This window comes from Cicer arietinum, chromosome 4, assembly GCF_000331145.2.
Source record: "Cicer arietinum cultivar CDC Frontier isolate Library 1 chromosome 4, Cicar.CDCFrontier_v2.0, whole genome shotgun sequence".
Lineage (NCBI taxonomy): Eukaryota > Viridiplantae > Streptophyta > Magnoliopsida > Fabales > Fabaceae > Cicer > Cicer arietinum.
Window position 1 is genome coordinate 8,385,981 of NC_021163.2, and position 21,301 is coordinate 8,407,281.

Consider the following 21,301-nt stretch of genomic DNA (forward strand, 5'->3'; position numbering starts at 1 on the left):
TTATTATTATTATTATTATTATTATTATTATTATTATTATTATTATTATTATTATTATTATTATTATTATTATTATGCAAAGAACATTATAAAAAAATTAAAAACAAAATTAAAAAACACTAAGGAGTATGCTACCTTGATGATCCCATATAAACGCACAAAATACTCATAGATATTATTAATTAAGACTTCATATCATATTTTTTCTAAAAAATTTAGTGATGAAATTTACACATTAATATGAAGAAAGAAAAGTATCTCGAATTTAAACTCATCCTACAACATATCAAATACATCTACAGCTACTATTTGACTTGTAGACAAAAATTCATTTAATCTTTATTATCATCATTTGATTACTTTTTTTAAATCAATATTTCATTTACATTTTGTTGTTTTTATTGTACAAAAAATAATAACATTGAAATTGAAGAAGAATTTCATTTGCCTGTAAATGCAACTCATATGATAAAAATGTTAAATAGACTTTGATATGTTGGATAAGGGAACAAAAGCAAGGATGAGATTGACTTTGTTAACATTTTTTTGTCAACATTACTTAATGGACCTTTCTTTTGGCCTAGTAGAGATTAGTAGTGCTATTGATCACGATGAATATTTTGACGAAATATACACACACAAAATAGTGATTTGATTTTTACAACCTCTTAATATTGTAGGCACTATAGGGATGATTTTGATCGACATATTGGACAAGTAGAATGTAACCTTAGCCATGGATCAACACAAGCAACATGATAAAGATGACCACAATCATGAAGTAACCTCAACACATCATTTTCTTTGTAATCTCCTAAGCAAATAGAACAACTAGAATTTGAAGAACCACCTTTAATATTCTTTTGAATTTGAGAGTATAACAATTTCGGATATCCTTCAAAACTTGTGTTCGTATGATGGTGATGTCCTTGTTCGATGATTAAGTCTTCTTGACGATGTGATGGAAAACCAGAAAAAGTATTAAACACGTTGGAATTCTGCGACATGCGAAGTCGAACACAAACAAAAACTAGTATGAAAATCAAAAATACGAGACCCGATACAAATGTTAAGATGTATGTGAACCCATTTGCATCGAATTCGCCTTTTTCATTGTGGTTCATTTTCTTGTGACCAAAATTCTTGTTTAACTAGCTCAAAAGGTTTAACAATTAAACTAGCATAGCAAATTTACATAGTTTAATTTGGGGGTCAAACGTTTATTATATGTCATTTTCATAGTATTACATTGTTCTTTTAATTTAATGCTATTTGTTTGTTGGTTTATCTTTCCGAGTAGCGTACAGGCAATTTGTCATTTCGTACGATGAAAATAACTTTAGACTAAAACTAAATTCTCTCTCAACCCTTTATAAAATAAGGCAAATTTAAACCAAGATCTTAAGCAGCACCGATAATCCCCTCAAACCTACTAGTAGTCTTTTTTATCTCTTTTCATTTATTTCTCTTTTATTCCTCCAACAACAGCGGTTTAGGATAATTTTTAGTTTGAAATAATTATTTTATTTTTTTTTTTCTTTTTATCAAAATAAGTGATTTTTATATATATTTGTTTTTTTATGTCTTATTCGGGTGTTTTTTTAGTTTTTTGTATTATTACAGTGTTCGTTTGATTTTAAATTGACAAACCAGTTTTCATTAAATGCAAATTCAATTTATCTATGCAACTTCGGATACATGAATATTTTAAACAATTCAACTTTGTCATATTTGTAAATTTTATTATATTTTGTTATTATATGTTGTTAACATGTATATTGTGAATTTATTCGCATATTCATAAAAAAAAAAAATTAGAATACAAATTTCTTCTTTACTAAACCAAAAAAAAAAACAATAAATAAAATTATGTACCTAAATTATTCAGAAATCACAAATTATTTTTGTTGTTTATATCCAAAATCAGAAACTAATAATCTCTCTCAACTGAAGATATGGTGTACTGTTTTAAACGCCATACATTTTAATTGTTTTAAAAGTCAATATATTTATATAAAAAAATAATAAGTTTACAAAGAAAGCATGATAATGATATGCTTTAGAAAGGACAAAATTTAAGTGAATTATTTTACATATTTTTTTTTATTTTATATATTCCTAGTTGAAATATTCCAAAGTCAGCTTCTTGGCTATAATTTGATTGGGTATTACTATTGTATAATAGTTTCTTTTTTATTAAGAAAACGTGTTATATTTTCTTTAATGTACATAAGTGCTGTGTTTTTTTAAGAGATAAGTGATATGTTTTTTAAATATATATCTATATTAAAGTGCTACGTTATTTTAGTGTTATATTTTTTTAATATAAATTTATTATTTTATTTTAATTGTTCTTACAACAACTAATAATTAATACTTCTTAGTTTTTATGTCACACAATAAATGGTTCATTTGAGCATTTTACACAAATTTAAAAAATACATAAATAATAAGAGAGATGGTATTATTATACAATTATCTTTATTTTTTCAAATGAATTACTTATTTGATGCGAAGGGAGTATTATGTAGGTTACTTTCAAGTTATTATTTACTGCTTTATATTTATGAAAATATAGAATACATTATGTTTATTAAAGTTTATTTAATAAAAGTATTGTTATCTTCTTTCATTTATTTATATCTTCTCTCGAATGGTAAGGTGATTTGGTAGTTTGGAAAGAAATATAGAGATTGAGTGATAAGAAATTTGTAAATTCAACTCCACCACTAACAAAATAATACTTAACAACTAATATTTGTTATCAACAAATGAGTTTGTCTAATATGCACAAATAAAATAGTTTTGCACCATGTATACTTATCATCAATATATTAATTTGTCTAAGATAATAACCAAGACAAGTAGAAAGAGGAGATAGCCAACTAAGAGTCCTATTTAATGTGACCATTTTTATTTAGATAAAATTGAGTTTGACTTAGAATTATAGTAAATTAATTAAAAATAAGCTATACCTATTTTAGAGTATCTTTGGAGTAGAATCGGCGATTTCGAAGAATTATCGCAGAGGAACAAATGATTTTGCATAAGATGATTTTGCGGCGAATGATTGGGGTGTACACAAGAGGGAAGAATAAATTGTTGGAGGAAGTCATTAAAAAAATTAGGAATTAGAGAGATTAAAAGAGGGATAAATTATTTAACAAGTAAGTAGAAAAAAATGAGGTGAAACATAAAAACATAAGAGAATTCTCTAAGGCGTACACATCAGCTTTTTTGTTGAGGTGTGATATATTTGCACATAATAGATATAAAATTTTAAAAATTTTAAAAATGTTGTCAAGTATGATAAGTAACATGTAACAATTTTTGAAAACACGTTAGATATCATCCCTCTTACTTGGTTTCAAGGTAAGGCCAAAGAAAACTCAGTCAAAGTAGCTCAAATTTACAATTTTCGATAAGTTCTCACAAATCCAAAAATATCTCAAAAAAACAATTAATGGACAAAAGAAAAAAATTGTGATACTTATCGGTATGTGGACAAGAGATTTAAACAAAATCATATATCTCACATTAATATATAAAGACTTTAAAAGAGTTTAAAATCATCTACATGGGACTCGAGACTTTTGAAATATCACAAATTACAACAAAATACGCATATATAGTCATTGTTGTGGCTTGAATTTATTTTTGTTCACATTAAATATTATAATTTTATTACTTATCTTCAAAATCACACTTCTCTTTCTCTCTAAAATCGCATATCTATTTCTACTAACATTGAAATTGCAGTTTAATGTCGCCGTTGCACCCACTATATTGTGGCTATATTGCAACAAAATTGCGGTTCGATGCCACTGCATAAACTGCCACAACTGCAATATTAAATTTCTTAGCATACCATTGTATTTTGCCATATTGCTTTCTAAAACTTCAGAGCTTTCTAATATTCAATTATGTGTAGTGGCCAAGGGAGTAACTTCAGCAAGTGGTGTTGGAAGTGGCGAGTTCCTACACATGGGACATGAGAAATTTAGCCTAAACCAAGTGCCAATACAATCCTTATGAAAAAAGTGACCACAATCAGGTAAGAGGCGCAACCACTCTGAATCTTTATAATCTGCTAAACAAATTGAGCAATGGAGTGATGTTGAATCAGGTTTATGAAGCTTGGCTTGAGAATACAACAACATGGGATAACTATTCAAAATGGTATCTTGTTCTTCCTCAGATACTTCAATATTCACTTCAGTATTTGTATCCATGAAGATTAAGGTTCTGTTAGAGTTGCTGTTGTAGCTGCCAGTTCTAAATTGCAGGCTGTCTTGCCAGTTTCTGCGGTTACAGTAAATTGAAAACAAAGCTATGATCATCATCAAGATGATAAATCCTAAAGACAATCCAATATAATAATACGATAATATATTGGAGTTCTCTGAAGGATTGTCAGAATTGGAAGTATTGTTGTTCATGGTTTTCTGTGTTGGGGGAGCTCAATTTCTATGGCAGAAAAAAGGATCAAAGGAAGGATACAAAAGTGTACATTTTTTGACAGAGTTAATTATATTGCGTGAGTCAATTGGCTATAAGTTGCAAGGTGCAAACATAGACAAAAGGAATAAAATGCCAACTTGTGGGGAGTTGTTATGTAGTGATGGTGGTGTCAGTACGTAAGCATTATGTATGCCTACCTGATGCTTTTGGAGTCAGCAGCTGGTGTAGGCTAAATGCATCTGTTATATTTTTAAACCGCCATTCTCTATTTAAGCAGAATTTGTATTGTATGGTTCTTGTTCAGACCATATCTAAAAATGTTTAGATGGGTCGGATTCAACTTGAATTGTATTTCTAATCATGTCTCTAAATAGAAATGCTGCATCTCTAACAGTAGTTCATGGCCCAATAATAAAAGGATGTTCGGTGAATCCAAACAAGTTACCTAAATAGGTCGTCAGTCATGTCTTGAACACAAAACAAGAAAGGCATGAATCATGTTCGAAAATAAAGGAAAAAAGAAAAAAAGAATACTCGTGTAATATTCTTTGGATAAACTAGGTATCCCGCACTACTGCATAGACTAATGCTAGGTGTGATATTTAATTAATACTTTTTGAAATCTCTGATTGACGAGTAACTCCTCTCCATTCCCTTCAACAACAAAAAAGTAACTCTATTGTCCTTACTTTCCTTTATGTAATTAGATTTGACATTACTCAACAATTTTACTCACTACCCATATTAATAAGAATCATATGGCAAACAAGATTTTAGAAGTTGGATGAATTAACGTACGTTTCCATGCTGCACTGATCTATCGAAGCACCTTTTGATGATTTTTTTTAGTTGCGGTTTTAACTAGCTTCTGATGGAAACTGTCCTACAAAGTCAAATAAACCATAGTATTTCTGTTGGAATGTCCTGACGATTTATCACATTCACGGTTCAAATAATATAAATATATCAAGAAATCTGTAAAAGAAAAATTACGATTCAGACAATAAAATTGGTATAACGAAGCTGTGCACATATTTGCCTCTAAACATAGCTGCTGAGTTCCAAGATTTTGTCAACCGCGTAACAAATTTTCCATTTTTATATAGTGCCATAGTGCTTTAATACAAATAATGTCAAAGAAATCATTGTATTAATTGATCAGCGTTCTCAAGTTCTGCACATCTTTACAGGGTCTTGCTCGTGTATGCACCTGCTACGCCAAGGAAATAAAAAGCATTCTTTAACCGCGTAGAGATGCCCGAGGGACAGCAGGTAAACCCAGTTCATCCTCAGTCTGTCAATGTCAAAGTAATCAATCAGGAAAAAATAACATAAGGTTTAAATAAAATGCATAAACAAATAAGAGTAATTTACTACATAGTTCAGTTCAGATTATTCTATTAAACAGCATCCAGAATAGCCTGTCCATAAGAACTAGTAGACCATTTAAAAGAGGCTCAGGCTCTGAGTAACTATGCAAAGGTTGACAACTAATAACAATGTTCAATAATCAAAAGAACATAATTCAAGTGCATGGAACGTATGCACATTCTAACAAACTATACCATCGGAATGCAACCTCAAGCATCCACAGGTTATCTATGAGATTACAGTTATCACAAAAATGACACCAAGTATAGGCTGTTTCTTCATTATAACGAAGAAATAGGTAGATGATGCATTGAACAAGCCTCCTACTATCCAGTTTCTAATTGATTTTATTTAACTACTATAGCCAGTTTCAGAGCTTAAATAGCCTCGCTTCAATTTCAAGTAACTCTTGTACGCTAATTTTCAAAATTATGATTCCTACATTTGTCTTTCAACCTTCAATCTTGGACAATATTGAATAATGTCCAGCACCTAAACAGCCTTAGCTACCATCTTTTCCTCGCTGCTTTAGAAACCAAAACCAAATTCTTCTATAAAAACTTTCAATCAAATTACCAACTTTGCCCTACAATTACCTAGGTTATCTATAAAAAAAATTGAAAAACATCTTGCTAAGAAAATCCCTACTCAAAAGAAAAAGTGTTCATCACTGACCAATATACATGCTTCTACAGTTCTACCATGATGTACCCAAAATATCTCTATAAAGACACAATCACCTGTTTTAAGTTAAACACCAAATAGTTTGCAATAAGACTTGAGCAAAATTTTCCCCCTTAAAAAGAGCCTCATTTTAAGTATAGTTATAAATTATAAATACAAAACGACGAGAATTTTCATTTTGACAAAATAAATAAGTGCAAAATACTGTACTTGGGCATTGAATCTGCCATGTGGCGCTGCTGTTTGTCCTGTTGGAGCTGAAGGTAAGTTAAGTTCTGCGTCCAAATCAGATTCTTTATCAGGTTGGAGGTAGGAAGGGACTCCTTCAGTTTCATTTTCCATGTCTGCTTCCAATGCATCAAGTTCTGTAATACCAAAACAGAAAAGAAATATAATTTAAGACACTTAATCACCAAAAAAGGAGAACTCTCTAACTTGAAGGAGTGCTCATTCCAGATAAGTGTATTGTATATTACGATGCATCCAACCCACAAACGAAAATGCAACTGCTGACACTTCACTAAGATGATTGGTTGACTTTTAATTCAAACTAGGATTCAAAACAACTAAAATAGCAATCATTTAGTTCTTTAAAAAGCAACAAAATCCCAATGTGATACAGTTACCCAACCTGTATAGCCATGTTAGCTAGAAAGGTGTCCGGCATACATTTCAAAAGCTTAAAGAAATTCTGAACTCACCACCCATAAGTTCCTCCTCGTCAATGTCATCAGGAACACTATAGCTTCTACCCAAAGTCTCTTGGATTTCATTACTTACATCCATCAGGTCCATCATCTCATCTTGCAAGTTCTACAAATTCGATCAACGGTAGGACCTAAGATTCTCAATGTTAGCTATAGATAGAAGCTATAAGAAAAGGGAAGACAATTACGTACATCAATGTCTTGGAGTTTCACAGTTTTCATCATTCCCTTCAATTCCTTGTTTGCAGACTTCAAAGCTGACATCTAAAAGCAGGAGGGGTGGTGGGAAGGAAAGAGAAATTTGTGAGCAAATGAATTTAAAATCTATACTACTTGGCAAAATATTCTTCAAGGTCATTCGATTTCTCAAAACCTAAATATATACTATAATACTATAAGGTTATAACAGAAGTATAACGCATAGCGAATAACATTGTTATGAAGAGAACCCTCCCAAATTACAAACCATTCATCCCCTACCTCTCATGAGGTAGGCAGCAGGTTCCAAACAGGGTACAGACAAAGCTCCGCCTCGAACCATGCCCCTTAAAGCGCTAACAAGACAAACGAATGTTTTATAGTGAATACGGTTACCCCAGTCAACTTCACTTAATATAGAAAATAACATACAGTTGGCATTGTCAAATTTGTAGAAACTTTACAACTAGTTACATGCATCCAAATAACTTGTATTTAAGAAAAAGAAAAAAAAGGTGAAAATCCCATCCAAATGACAAATTATAAAACAAAAGGGTGGCACGGCAATGCAGAAGGCTCCCACCATTGAAGGGTCGAGGAGAGATCAAATAAACAAAGCAGTATCCCACTAGTTGGGAGGTTGTTTTCTTGATCGGTGAACGCCAGGTAACAAGTAAGCACCTACTTACCAACGCTCACCCTCAGAATAAAACATAAAACACAATTGAATAAGTTTCCCCTTTCAAAAACCACACTGCTAAAAAGCCTCTAATCTTAACACTTGCAATCAGAGAGGGAGGGATGAAGTTATGCCATAAATTATTTGATTTAATAAATAGAAATTAGTTTGTAATATATGTCTTCAATTATGAATTAAACCATTGTCATATTTTTGTACAAATCAACATGTTATACAGATTGATATATGAAGAGTTCAATGCAATTATCACAGAAAAAACTAGGCTCTTGGATACATACAGTTTGTTGAGCATCTTTAATTCCCTCAGCAGCAAATTGAACTTGATCAAGATTGAATGTCTGATTATACAGCATGTCACGTTGACCTTCATACCTGACCAAAGGCATAGTGAATTGACATATGAAAACAGCTACATAATACTCACCTCATGCATAGTTTATTGATACATTAATACATTTAGAAATTATTTGCTTTGTTAAAGTCCAACTTCCAACATATTGAAAGTAAAAATGCCAAGTACTCTTAATCTTCCTCTTAGTTACCAATAGCCTTTTGAGTTGAGTACACATATTAGCTGCAAAATAACTGATAAAGCAATTGAGCGTATTAAAAGTGAAAATTCAAAGTATTCTTAGTCTGACACTGACTGACCAATTGCACGAGCATCTGGAGATTATACCCATTTTTAAGTTAAGGAGACTAAAAATGGAGATGAACAAATGATAACACACCACTGATCTTTAAATGATATATTATCCTTTGACAGAATATACCCTATCAATGTGACGATTGAAGATTCAGTTAGAATAGTAACCGGGTTTTGTCCTATTCTATATATGAAAATAACCTCAAACCTAGCAATAAATTCCCATCTTTGATCAACAACGGAGACTTAATAATATGACGATTAAATTTAAACTATGACAAATAAACTATAAGCAAACGAAGAAAGAGGTACTGACATTCGCTTTTGTTTAAGAACTCGCATAGCTCTAGCTTTAACAGCTTCCTGAGCAGGACCAGGTCTTGATTTCTTGATTTGTTCTTTGTATCTATTGAGTTCAACATCAAGCTTCTTAATCTTCTCATCCACCGTATCACCCCGTTTCGTAATCTGCGATATAAATACAACAATTATACTTCAATTAATGGCATAACTGAAATTGCCAACCAAGCACTGAATTGTTTATCAACAAAAAAATCCAAATAAATTAGGTTAACTGACTAAATATAGGAATATTAAAAAACCCTAATAAACCTATGTAGTGAAACATGCACTGATGGGAACATATAATAATAATAATATTGATTTTAAAATGCGAAGAGCAGCATGTAATTGAAGAGATCTGAGAGAGTACAAAGAACCCTAACCTAGTGGCGATTGAATGAATTGATAATAATATGAAAAGGAAATTACCCTATCGTTGGCATCTTCAAGTGAAGGAGGGGGATCATTGTTCTTTTTGACGCCGAATACTCTCCTCATCGCTATTACTGATCTAATTTCACTCTTTCAAAATTCAAATTGAATTGAATTGAATTATGTGTGTTTGTGAGAGCACAATAGAATATAAGAGAAATGACCCAGACAACGCTGAGACTTTTGATTTTGGGTTCTGCTTTGTTTAAGACGATGATAAGTATTACCAATTGTGTTCGTCACCGCCAGGGAAACTTCCTATTAATATTCCTATTTCAGTTATATGTTTCTTTTTTGTATAGCCAAATACTTATTCTACTTCTAAGCAGTAACATAATGATTGGTTTTGCTTTTTACCGTTAACGTTGGAGGCCCAACTCAGATGGCTGCTACAATATGCTATTGGGCTAACGCTATTTTGTTCCAACGGTTTTTTTAGTTACATTTTACTCTTCACACCCCCTATCATTTTTTTTTCTTCCAAATACACTCCCTTCCCTAAAGTGAGTCGCACGTCCTATCTCAAAATTAAACTTGGAAAATGAACAAATGCATAAAACTATTTATCAAAATTGCATAGTCTCCTAAAAAAGAACTGTTAAATCAAAATTGATTCATGAGATAAAGGGACAACTTAGTCCCTACCTGAACCACTGTAAATAAAAAAATAAACAAATTTAATTCTGATAATAATTAAAAAGGAACGTTTTTTATTCTATAAATTATTTAAAAGAGACAATTTAATTTCCGCAACATAAACATGTTTTGCATAGTATATTTTTCAACAAATCATTTATTTTTCTTCGTTTTTCTTCGTTAGCTTCCAAAGAAAGTCACTCAATGACAAGTATATTCCATAAAATATCAACAATACTTCTCAATTCTAAAAAAGATCCATGATATATCCAAAATATGATATCAACAATATAAAAAAAATGTAAGTTACTTAGTTTTTATTACGATTATATATCTATGTAGATGATGCTTGTTTGAAGGCAAATTCTAACATGGACTATAGTTGACTGGAGACAAGTTTTAAAAAATATTAAAATTTCCGCGATAACAGATGTTGTCTCTTATACATAAACGTTTAGAGCGTTCATTTTTATGATTAAGATAATGACTTAAATAATATTAGTTTGATAAAAATAAAAATAAAAGTTGTATCTCGTATTGAATCGATATCAATCAGATCACCGTCTCATTCATAAAAGACAATGAGAGTTGCAAACTATTATTTTCAAATAATATTTTCGATCTTCAATATATTTTTTATTATTTTTAAACACTAATACATGGTACACCATTCCAAATAACTCGCCTTGTTTGAAATGTTAAATAACAACAACAACAAACTAAGAGTCAGTTTGTTCCAGATTATTTTTTAAAAATCATAACATTTTTGAGTTTTTATTTGTTTTAGTTTTTGAAAGAAAAAAATAAAATATGAAAATAATCTAAAAATTACTTAAAATGAGAAGTTACTTTAAGTATCTTTTCATAAAAATTATTTTTCACAATTGATTTTAAAAAAATAATAATTAATTTTCATTATAATAAACAAACATAAAACAACTTCTTATTTTTTCTAAAATGTGGAACAAATAATCTATAACTTGTTGAATATCAAATTTTTTATTTTTAAAATCATTAACAATGAACTCTAAAATGCGTCTTCACTCAACTATTTATGAAGTATTTTTTCTTTTTGAAAAGTGTGTTAAAAATTATTATCATTATCATTATTACGTGATTAATAAATTTTTAAAATAAGTAAATATTAAAAACAATACGATATATTTTGTTGGAATTGCAAATATTAATTTGTAGTAAATACATGTGCTAAATTATTAATGTTTAGAATGATATATTTATCACTCAACTATTTAATTCCTTCATCCCAACTTCCAAGCCCTGAAAATAATATGGTAGTTAGGGATGTACTTAGGTGTATTCATAGATTGAATTTCTTCGATTTTGAAAGAAAAAATCATTTAATTCAAGCTTTTCGATTTTGTTATTTGATCATAATCAGTTTAGTTTTAAAATTAAATATAATTCAACTCGATCAAATTTTTATCAGTTTGGATTGAATTGGTTTTCGATTTTAATTATTGTATATAATATATTGTTTTGTTTATCTTTTAGGATAATTTTTTTATGACAACATTCTATAAAAAATACTAGTTGCAAAAAGATTAATAACTAAAGGAAAAAATACCAAACCTCATAAAGCAAATAAAATAATACCCATTAAGAAAATTATATGATGTTTATAGTCTAAAAAAAATACAAAGGTACATTAAGTAATATAAAAATGTACATTCAATATATAAATGGATATATTTTCAGTTTGGATTAAATCATATCAATTTTTAATATAGAAACCAAAAACTTATTCAATCTATTTTTAAAAAAAATTATTTTTTTGGACTTAATAATTTTTGATTCAATTATTATGATATCTAATCCAATAAAATATATACCACAATAACTGAATCGAAAATATGTAAGCCCAAAAAAACTATTTTTTTTAAATGGATTTAATTAACTTTTGGTTTTTATATGTGAAAAATTTTGAAATTTTTCTATTTCGAAAGTTTTGAACATTATGAAAATTGTCATTTCGAAACTTTCAAATATTTTGTTAAAGTTAAAAGAACAACATTATATTTTCATGAGAATTGGAGGGTGACAAGTTTAAGTGAAGGTGTGTAGTAAAAATATCTATATAAATATATCTCTAAATTCCAATCTAATTGAGTGGATGTTGATATCTTAGTAGATTGCTTCCACATAAAATAAACTTGTAATTTCAGGAGATAATTAGTCATCTTACACTATGAAAATTATAAAATATGATAGTGTATTTTACAATATTAAAAATTAAAATTCAATAAAAATGAACAAATATAAGATTAACATCTATCAATTTAATATTTTGAGGATGGTCATTTAATCATACCGATTAGCGAAGGCCCACCTCATCTGATTTAATACTCAACCACATAGTTATATAATAACGCATTTTGATTTTTGACTTTTGACTTTGTTTCGTATGAAAAGGAGTTGTTGCTATTTGACTTGAATAAATACATACCAAATACTTCATTCAACAAATAAAGACAAAATATTCCTATTCCGCGTCTACATTGAAAAAATGGTAAATAAACTACGAAGCCACTTGCTAGCCTAATTCACACAAGATGGCCAATAAGTGCGTAAAGTTGAAAAAAATGAGTATCCTTGGCAAGGGAGAGTAATAATAGTAAGGATAACATTGCTCTTGTCTTTTTGTTTGAGCTATTACTAACATGCGTTCTTAATATATTTGTTATAATATAAAAAAAAAATTGTATTTGAAATACAATTTTGAGATTTTTAAGTAATTTAATATTGACTTTAAAGAAAATATTTGTATTTTTAATTTCTTAAGACTTTCTCTTAAAACATATATTAGCATATGGATTTTTATTTTTAATTGTTAAATTTATTATTAAAAATAATAACAAAGCAATGAATATGGGTAACAATTTTATAAAATTGTGGTAATATTAATTAACTATTGTCATAAATACATAATAGAGTTTAATAATTTGATAGTAGTGTATATATTATTGACTTTGGGGTGAAATTAAAATATAATATTTAATTGATAAAATAAGGAAAGATCAAATTATACAATGATGTTGATATTGTTACGTTCACAAATTTAAACCAAAAACTTATTGTTATATGAATTTCTATATTATTTCATCTAAAAAATATATATATACTTGTTTTTTAGACACAGAATAATAATAAATGTGTATGGATCTTTAAGAGAAAATGAGAAAGTGCATGGTACAACAAATATAAAGATAGTTAAATTAAAAGTGATATAAAAGATTCAAGAATTTGACCTCTTTAAAATTAATAAATCAATGGATAATATTATAATCACTATGATGTATGTTGTGTATACAATATTAAGAGTTTAATCAAATATATATACAAAAATGTAATACATAATTTATTTTTGATAAATAGACCACAGTACGCAAGTTGCAGAAAATAGTTGATAATAATATTGCTTCTGCACCAAGCAAGTGGCCAAGTGGACACCCAACTACCCGCATTACATTAATAATATTCCGTAAAGTTTAAATCATCCAAAAAAAAATTAACGACCAAACTTCTAAATCTGTTGTCATCTTATTCCTCATAATTGCATGCCACTCCTTATATGAAGACCAAAGTTTCATCATTATAGCCTTCATTCATGTATTTTTATTTTGCATGGTCAATATTGTATTCAACGAATTTCAGCTCCTGCATAGCCTAACATATTCTAAGTACCAAAACAGCACCTTGATTTAATCTTTTTGCAAACTGCAATAAGATAACTGCTTTTTACACCCCCCTTAAAACTTTTCTACCTTAACATTCATCATTTTTTTCCATGGAGTATCTCTTAGTTTTGGTTCTTGCATTTTCTACATTGTTATATGTTACTTCTGCATTGAACTTTGAGGGCTTGGTTCTGTTATCACTATTGAAGCATTGGACTTTTGTGCCTAATACCATAAACTCAACATGGAAACCCTCTGATTCCACTCCATGTTCATCATGGGAAGGAGTTGAATGTGATCATGCTTTCCATGTAATATCATTAGAACTAAGTAATTATTCAATTTTTGGTCAATTAGGACCTGAAATTGGAAATTTGGTTCACCTTGAAACCCTAGATTTGTCAATTAATGATCTATCAGGTGAAATTCCACTAGAATTAAGCAATTGTAGCAAGCTTCAGTACTTGGATATTTCATCAAACAATTTCAGTGGTGAAATTCCAAAATCCTTGTTTGAAATTAATCCCTTGGAAGAATTGTATCTCAATAATAATAGTTTGAGTGGTTCCATTCCTTCTAGTATTGGAAACCTCACTAAACTATTTTCACTAGATTTTGGGCATAATTTGTTGTCAGGTACAATTCCTATGTCCATTGGAAATTGTAGTAAATTGAGTTTTGTGGTTTTGGACTCAAATCAATTGGAGGGAATTCTTCCTGAGAGTTTAAACAATTTAATAGATCTTTCTGATTTAAGTCTCAATTCTAATAATCTTGGAGGTAGTATTCATTTGGGATTGAGAAATTGCAAAAAGTTGAATTATTTGAGTCTTTCATACAACGAATTTAGTGGCAGTATTCCATCAAGTTTAGGGAATTGCAGTGGTATAATAGAGTTCTATGCTGCTGATAATAATTTAAATGGAAGTATACCATCAACCTTTGGTCTCCTTCACAATCTTACTAAGCTAATAATTCCAAATAATCTTTTGTCTGGGAATATACCTCCACAAATTGGTAATTGCAAATCATTGGACATGTTGCATTTGTATACCAATGAACTTGAGGGAGAAATTCCTAGTGAATTGGGAAACTTGAGAAAATTGCGCGATATTCGATTGTACGAAAACTTTTTGGTAGGAGAAATTCCACTTAGCATATGGAAAATTCATAGCCTTGAGCATGTCCTTGTGTACAATAATAGTCTCTTGGGGGAGTTACCTATTGAGATGACAGAGCTTAAAAATCTAAAGAACATATCATTGTTTAGCAACCAATTCTCTGGAGTTATACCTCAAACCTTAGGAATTAATAGCAGTTTGGTGCAGTTGGACTTTATGTTTAACATGTTCACTGGTACATTACCACCAAATCTTTGTTTTGGAAAGCAATTAGTGAAGCTGAATATGGGTGGCAATCAGTTTAATGGAAGCATACCTTCTGATGTAGGAAGGTGTACAACTCTCACAAGGGTGAGACTTGAAGATAATAATTTTACCGGGCTTCCTGATTTTGAAACTAATCCGAATATATCGTACTTGAGCATCAGCAAGAACAATATCAATGGAACCATTCCACCAAGTTTGAGAAACTGCACAAATCTCTCTCTTCTAGATTTATCCATGAACAGCTTAACAGGTTTTGTACCCTTAGAGCTTGGAGACCTTTTGAATCTTCAGACTTTGAATCTCTCTCACAATAACTTGGAAGGTCCTTTGCCACATCAACTGTCAAAGTGTACCAAAATGAGTAGTTTTGATGTTGGATTCAATTCCCTTAATGGTTCGTTTCCATCGAGTTTGGGAAGCTGGACAACATTAAGAACTTTGAATCTCAGAGAGAATCGTTTTAGCGGTGGAATCCCAGCTTTCTTGCCAGAATTTGAAGAGCTCAATGAGTTACAACTTGGTGGAAATAGTTTTGGAGGAAATATTCCTAATTCAATTGGAGCATTGAGGAATTTGTTATATGGTTTAAATCTAAGTGCTAATGGACTAGTAGGTGAGCTTCCTAGTGAGATTGGAAAACTGAAGAGTCTGCTAAAACTGGATCTATCTTGGAACAATTTGACAGGAAGCATACAAGTTCTTGATGAGCTTAGCTCATTAACTGAATTGGAAATTTCATACAATTCTTTTGAAGGACCTGTGTCACAACAGCTGATCAACTTACCAAATTCTTCTTCATCATTTTTAGGCAATCCTGGCCTGTGTGTTAGCCTTTCATTAACTGATGATTCGAATTTCACAAGAAGCGGCTCTTTAAGGCTATGTGAATCAAAAAGCCACAGTAAAGTTGCAATTGTGATGATAGCACTTGGATCCTCAACATTTGTCGTGATCTTGTTTGGACTAATTTATATATTTTTACTCAGAAAGTCTAAGCAGGAAGCTGTCATCTACAAGGAAAATGATTGTTCAGACCTTCTCAAGAAAGTGATGGAAGCTACAGAGAATCTAAATGATGAGTATATTATAGGCAGAGGAGCTGAAGGAGTTGTTTACAAGGCTGCAATAGGTCCAGACAAAATTTTGGCAGTGAAGAAGATTGTATTTGGCGAGAACGAAAGGAAACGCTTAAGCATAACGAGAGAAGTTGAAACTCTTTCAAAGATTAGGCATAGAAATTTGGTAAGACTAGAAGGTGTTTGGTTGAGAGAAAATTATGGTCTAATCTCATACAAATACATGCCAAATGGAAGCCTTTATGATGTTTTGCATGAGAAGAATCCGCCACAATCCTTAAAATGGAGTATGAGGAAGAAGATAGCTGTTGGAATTGCTCAAGGATTGGGTTATCTTCATTTTGATTGTGAACCTGTCATAATACATAGAGACATCAAAACAAGCAACATACTATTAGATTCTGAAATGGAGCCCCATGTTGCTGATTTTGGTCTTGCTAAGCTTTTGAATCAAACATCTAATTCTTCCTCAACACAGTCAATAGATGTTTCAGGCACACTTGGATATATTGCACCAGGTAATTCTTTTACACCATCAATTATGATTAATGACGTCTAAAATCGTGGTAAATAATGTCGAGTTGATGGTTAATGAGTTGCATCATGTTGTCATGTTCATTAACTATTGACTATGCATAATTAACCAATCACGTATTTGAACTGCGTTAACTATCCAAATTGATATCGAAATTAGATGTCAAATTTGTGTATCAAAATATCATTTATGATAAGACATTGTAACTCTTTGTTTGGTACATAACTAAATATTTTATTTGCAACTTTTTTTTATCTTCATGATTATTATGTGGACTAACATGATTAAATATTGTTACACGACAGAAAATGCTTATACAACTACAAAGGGAAAGGAATCTGATGTATACAGTTACGGAGTAGTTTTGCTTGAATTGATATCAAGAAAGAAGGCATTAGATCCATCATTTATGGAAGGAATGGATATAGTTATTTGGGTAAGATCTTTGTGGGAGGAATCAGGAGTTGTTGATGAAATTGTTGATTCAGAACTTGCCAATGAAATTTCAAATTATAATGCTAATGTGATGAAAGAAGTAACCAATGTGCTTTTGGTGGCTTTGACATGTACAGAAACGGATCCACGTAAGAGATTTACAATGAGAGATGTTATCAAGCATCTGTAGTTTGTAGATGATCTACACACTATATAGTTTTCTTAAGCCTTGCACAGCTTGCAAATTATGGCAACTTTTTATATATATCTTTTTAAAACATTCTATAGTGTATATTATTTATAAACAAAGTTTAGGGGAAGTGATGTTGCTCAAGTAGATTAAACATAAGGACTCATATTTTAGCATATATAGTACAAAGTGTGTGAGTATATTGATATAATATATATTTCGTAGAGATTTAAATCGGTAGAGATTCATCGATCGATAATGATGAAGTTAAATTGTTTAAATATATGAATTAATTTTTTTAATTATAACCAAAGTTACATTTTTTATATTATTAAACTTAAGAAAAATGAATAATTGAATTTCTGTAAAATGTTTTATATTACAAGATATATTTAATAATACTTGTCAAACTGATTTAAAATTTATTTATAAATATGAGGGGATTTTTTATTTTTGAAAGAAAAACATGAAGGGATTACTTGTTTGAAATATGCATAGAGTATTTTATTTGATATGTTGGATGAAAATTAGAAGAAGAAAAAAAAATAGCTAAATAAATTTCTATTGAAATCAAAACCTAAATTGGTAAACGAATTCCCAAATTTCACCTTTTTTCAATTTCAACTGGAAGTTTTAAAAAATGAAATAAAATAAACGGAAAACAAATTCAGTGTGGATCCAAATCTACGAAACAGAAAAAACAAAAACGATTTTGATTTTGGTTTTGGTTTCTCACTTGTTATGTGAAGAAGATACAGTTCCTTCAGGTTTCTCACTCTTCTTCTCTCTCTAAACATGCTGTCATTTAATTTCCCTCATTTTCTTCATATGCTGTGATTCCTACACACATATCATGAATTCCGTTGAATCAAACCAACACCATGTTCTTCCCAATCCAAAAACCCACCCCTTCATATCAAAATTCAAAAAAATTACATTACCCTTATTGATTCTAATTACAGCAATTTCCTTAGGTTGTTTCACAAGAACAAATTACTATAAAGTTCATTACTTGAAATACTCTCTCATATCACAAACCCTTTTTCATTCAATTGGGTCAATCTTTTCAGTTTCACCCTCAAAACCAGTTTATATTCCCTCCCATTGTGTCCTATGGATGGCTCCTTTTCTTTCAGGTGGTGGGTATAGTTCAGAAGGTTGGTCTTATATTTTAGCACTTCATAATCACACAAAAATTCATACTTTTAGGTTAGCAATTGAGCACCATGGGGATCTTGAATCTTTGGAATTTTGGGAAGGTTTGCCGCAAGATATGAAGAATTTGGCATATGAATTGTATCAAACGCAGTGTAATATCAATGAAACTATTGTGATTTGTCATAGTGAACCTGGTGCTTGGTACCCTCCATTGTTTCAAACACTTCCATGTCCACCGTCGTTTTACAGTGAATTTAAGTCTGTGATTGGTAGGACTATGTTTGAGACTGATAGAGTGAATGGCGAACATGTCGAGCGATGTAATCGAATGGATTATGTTTGGGTTCCTACTGAGTTTCATAAGTCTACATTTATAGAAAGTGGGGTTGTTGCTTCTAAGGTTGTGAAGATTGTTCAACCTATTGATGTGGAATTCTTTGATCCTGTCAAGTATACACCATTGGATTTTGGTTCTACAGAGAAACTGATATTAGGTTCTGGAGTGAGTAAGGGTTTTGTGTTTCTTAGTATCTTCAAGTGGGAATATAGGAAAGGGTGGGATGTGTTGTTAAAATCATATTTGAAGGAATTTTCGAAAGACGATAGTGTTGCTTTATACTTGTTAACAAATCCATATCATACTGATAGGGATTTTGGAAACAAAATATTGGATTTTGTGGAGAGTTCTGATATTGGAGAACCGGTTAGTGGTTGGCCTTCCGTCTATGTTATTGATGCACACATTGCACAAAGCGATTTGCCGAGGGTTTATAGGGCAGCTGATGCTTTCGTTCTTCCTTCGAGAGGGGAAGGATGGGGAAGACCTTTGGTGGAAGCGATGTCAATGTCGTTGCCAGTGATTGCAACAAATTGGTCTGGACCGACTGAATATTTGACAGAGGATAATAGCTATCCACTGCCGGTAGATAGAATGAGCGAAGTAATGGAAGGTCCGTTCAAGGGACATCTTTGGGCTGAACCTTCTGAGTCTAAACTTCGGGTTCTTATGAGACGGGTAATGGATAATCCCGCTGAGGCTAAAGCCAAAGGTAGAAAGGCAAGGGAGGACATGATAAGAGAGTTCTCACCTGAGATTGTGGCTGACATTGTTGCAGACCACATACAAAATATCCTAGGTAGGTAAGAACTAAAGAGTTTCTGGTTCTGTTTTGTCCACAGCTTTTTAGCTCGAGTTCGGACTGGTTTTATGATTCACTCATAAGGAAATTGAGTTTGTAAGTTGGACATATACAACAACTTCATCATTGGAAAGTAATTTCTTCGATAGTTAATTCTTTTCATTTCTGGGAGTTTTTGCTGAAAAGGCTTATTAATTATTGGATGAACATGAAACTGTTTTGCATGGAATGTATTAATCATTTTTGAACAATATATGGCTATTTAAAAGGTGATTTTGATCAGATAAATGCATTGTTTTTGTTTTACTATTATGATCAACTTTAAATAAAAGTATAATTCCTTCCTCGTGTGATTATCTGGTATACTAAAGAGTAGTGCTAGTGAAGCACAAGGACTGATCTTACAACAAAAAATAGAACTGTCTTGTGGTATACTTGAATGTGTCTGTTTCGTGCTGTCATTGTTGAATATAATCATTTTGTGACTGACAGACAGACAGACTAGTTGTTCTGGTAGAGGACATTAAGATGCTTTTTTCTAGTCCTGTTTTCTGACGCATCACTCAATAAAAGATTGCAGCTCCGAGGATCTTGGAAAATTTTCTTGTGCTTGTTTGAACTTCCAAGATTGTGGTTGAGCCATAGTTAACAACTTCTAAATGTTATAGTCATAGATAGATAGGCATATATTTTCTTAGTAAGCATTGGCCATTTGAACTAGTCAGTTGTTGCATCCATGCTCATACAAAGTATGTATCCAGATTGGCTGCAGTCGGCAAATGTCTATTGTTAGATGATGGAGATCGGACAGTTTTTGTTTGAACGTCTAAAATCTGATTTACAATAGAATTTAAAATCATAGTCATTCGATCTTCAATAGCAATCAAGATTACAACTGCAGAAAATATTGACTGCGTGCAATACATTTCGTACAAAGTACTTTCATGTCTAGTATTTGTTAGGAACTAAAATGGGTGTCATTTTAAGGGTTTGTTCAAGGTTCTAACTTGGTCTATGTTTTGTAATAATAACAAACATATTGTCCTTAAAAGACTGATAAAAAAGCTCCGTATGTGCAAGGAATCTTTATGTACAATTGTTGATGAATGATGATACATGAATGCTGTTGGCAGAATTAATGTGAAAGTCAACAAGTTGATCTAGAATCAATAATGGGCTTATGAAGTGATTTGAAAATTCCTAATGAAGTTCAATCTACAAAGGCCGGAAGGCCTCGTGCAAATCAAATGATTTTGCAAAGCTATTTTTCGGTGGAAAAGGCATTTGGCTCTCGATTAAGTATTTTCCTTATCTTTTTCTGGAAGCGGCAGAAAATATTCACAGTAATGGTGGTCTTGTGCAAATCAATTTTAATGTTCGTTCTTAATGATTTAACACCGGCAAAAATCGTTCGTCCAACAAACACAGTTGTGTGGATATTTTTTAAAATTTTAATTTTACAAAGACTACTGATGAAGAAAAATAGCCGAGTGCTTGCTTGGAGTTAA

At 30.9% G+C, this 21,301-nt stretch overlaps 4 protein-coding genes across 4 annotated transcripts; 2 read left to right on the forward strand and 2 right to left on the reverse strand.

Annotated features, from left to right (window-relative positions):
• Positions 1-3,774: 3,774 nt before the first annotated feature.
• LOC101490479 (RING-H2 finger protein ATL70-like) lies at positions 3,775-4,575 on the reverse strand. The gene has a single exon (XM_004496048.4). It carries the CDS (start codon positions 4,437-4,439, stop codon positions 3,918-3,920), a length of 522 nt encoding a protein of 173 aa, XP_004496105.1. The 5' UTR covers positions 4,440-4,575; the 3' UTR covers positions 3,775-3,917.
• An 862-nt stretch (positions 4,576-5,437) lies between these two features.
• LOC101490804 (vacuolar protein sorting-associated protein 60.1-like) lies at positions 5,438-9,845 on the reverse strand. The gene is made up of 7 exons (XM_004496050.4): positions 9,539-9,845; positions 9,084-9,235; positions 8,400-8,493; positions 7,416-7,487; positions 7,218-7,329; positions 6,727-6,881; positions 5,438-5,755 (listed from the first exon to the last, which is right to left on the reverse strand). The coding sequence occupies exons 1-7, from the start codon at positions 9,605-9,607 to the stop codon at positions 5,702-5,704; spliced, it is 708 nt and encodes a 235-aa protein (XP_004496107.1). The 5' UTR covers positions 9,608-9,845; the 3' UTR covers positions 5,438-5,701.
• A 3,872-nt stretch (positions 9,846-13,717) lies between these two features.
• LOC101491339 (uncharacterized) lies at positions 13,718-17,755 on the forward strand. The gene is made up of 2 exons (XM_004496051.4): positions 13,718-16,854; positions 17,177-17,755. The coding sequence occupies exons 1-2, from the start codon at positions 13,983-13,985 to the stop codon at positions 17,494-17,496; spliced, it is 3,192 nt and encodes a 1,063-aa protein (XP_004496108.1). The 5' UTR covers positions 13,718-13,982; the 3' UTR covers positions 17,497-17,755.
• A 460-nt stretch (positions 17,756-18,215) lies between these two features.
• Positions 18,216-19,955, forward strand: LOC101491660 (uncharacterized). The gene has a single exon (XM_004496052.4). It carries the CDS (start codon positions 18,350-18,352, stop codon positions 19,796-19,798), a length of 1,449 nt encoding a protein of 482 aa, XP_004496109.1. The 5' UTR covers positions 18,216-18,349; the 3' UTR covers positions 19,799-19,955.
• The last annotated feature ends 1,346 nt before the right edge of the window (positions 19,956-21,301 follow it).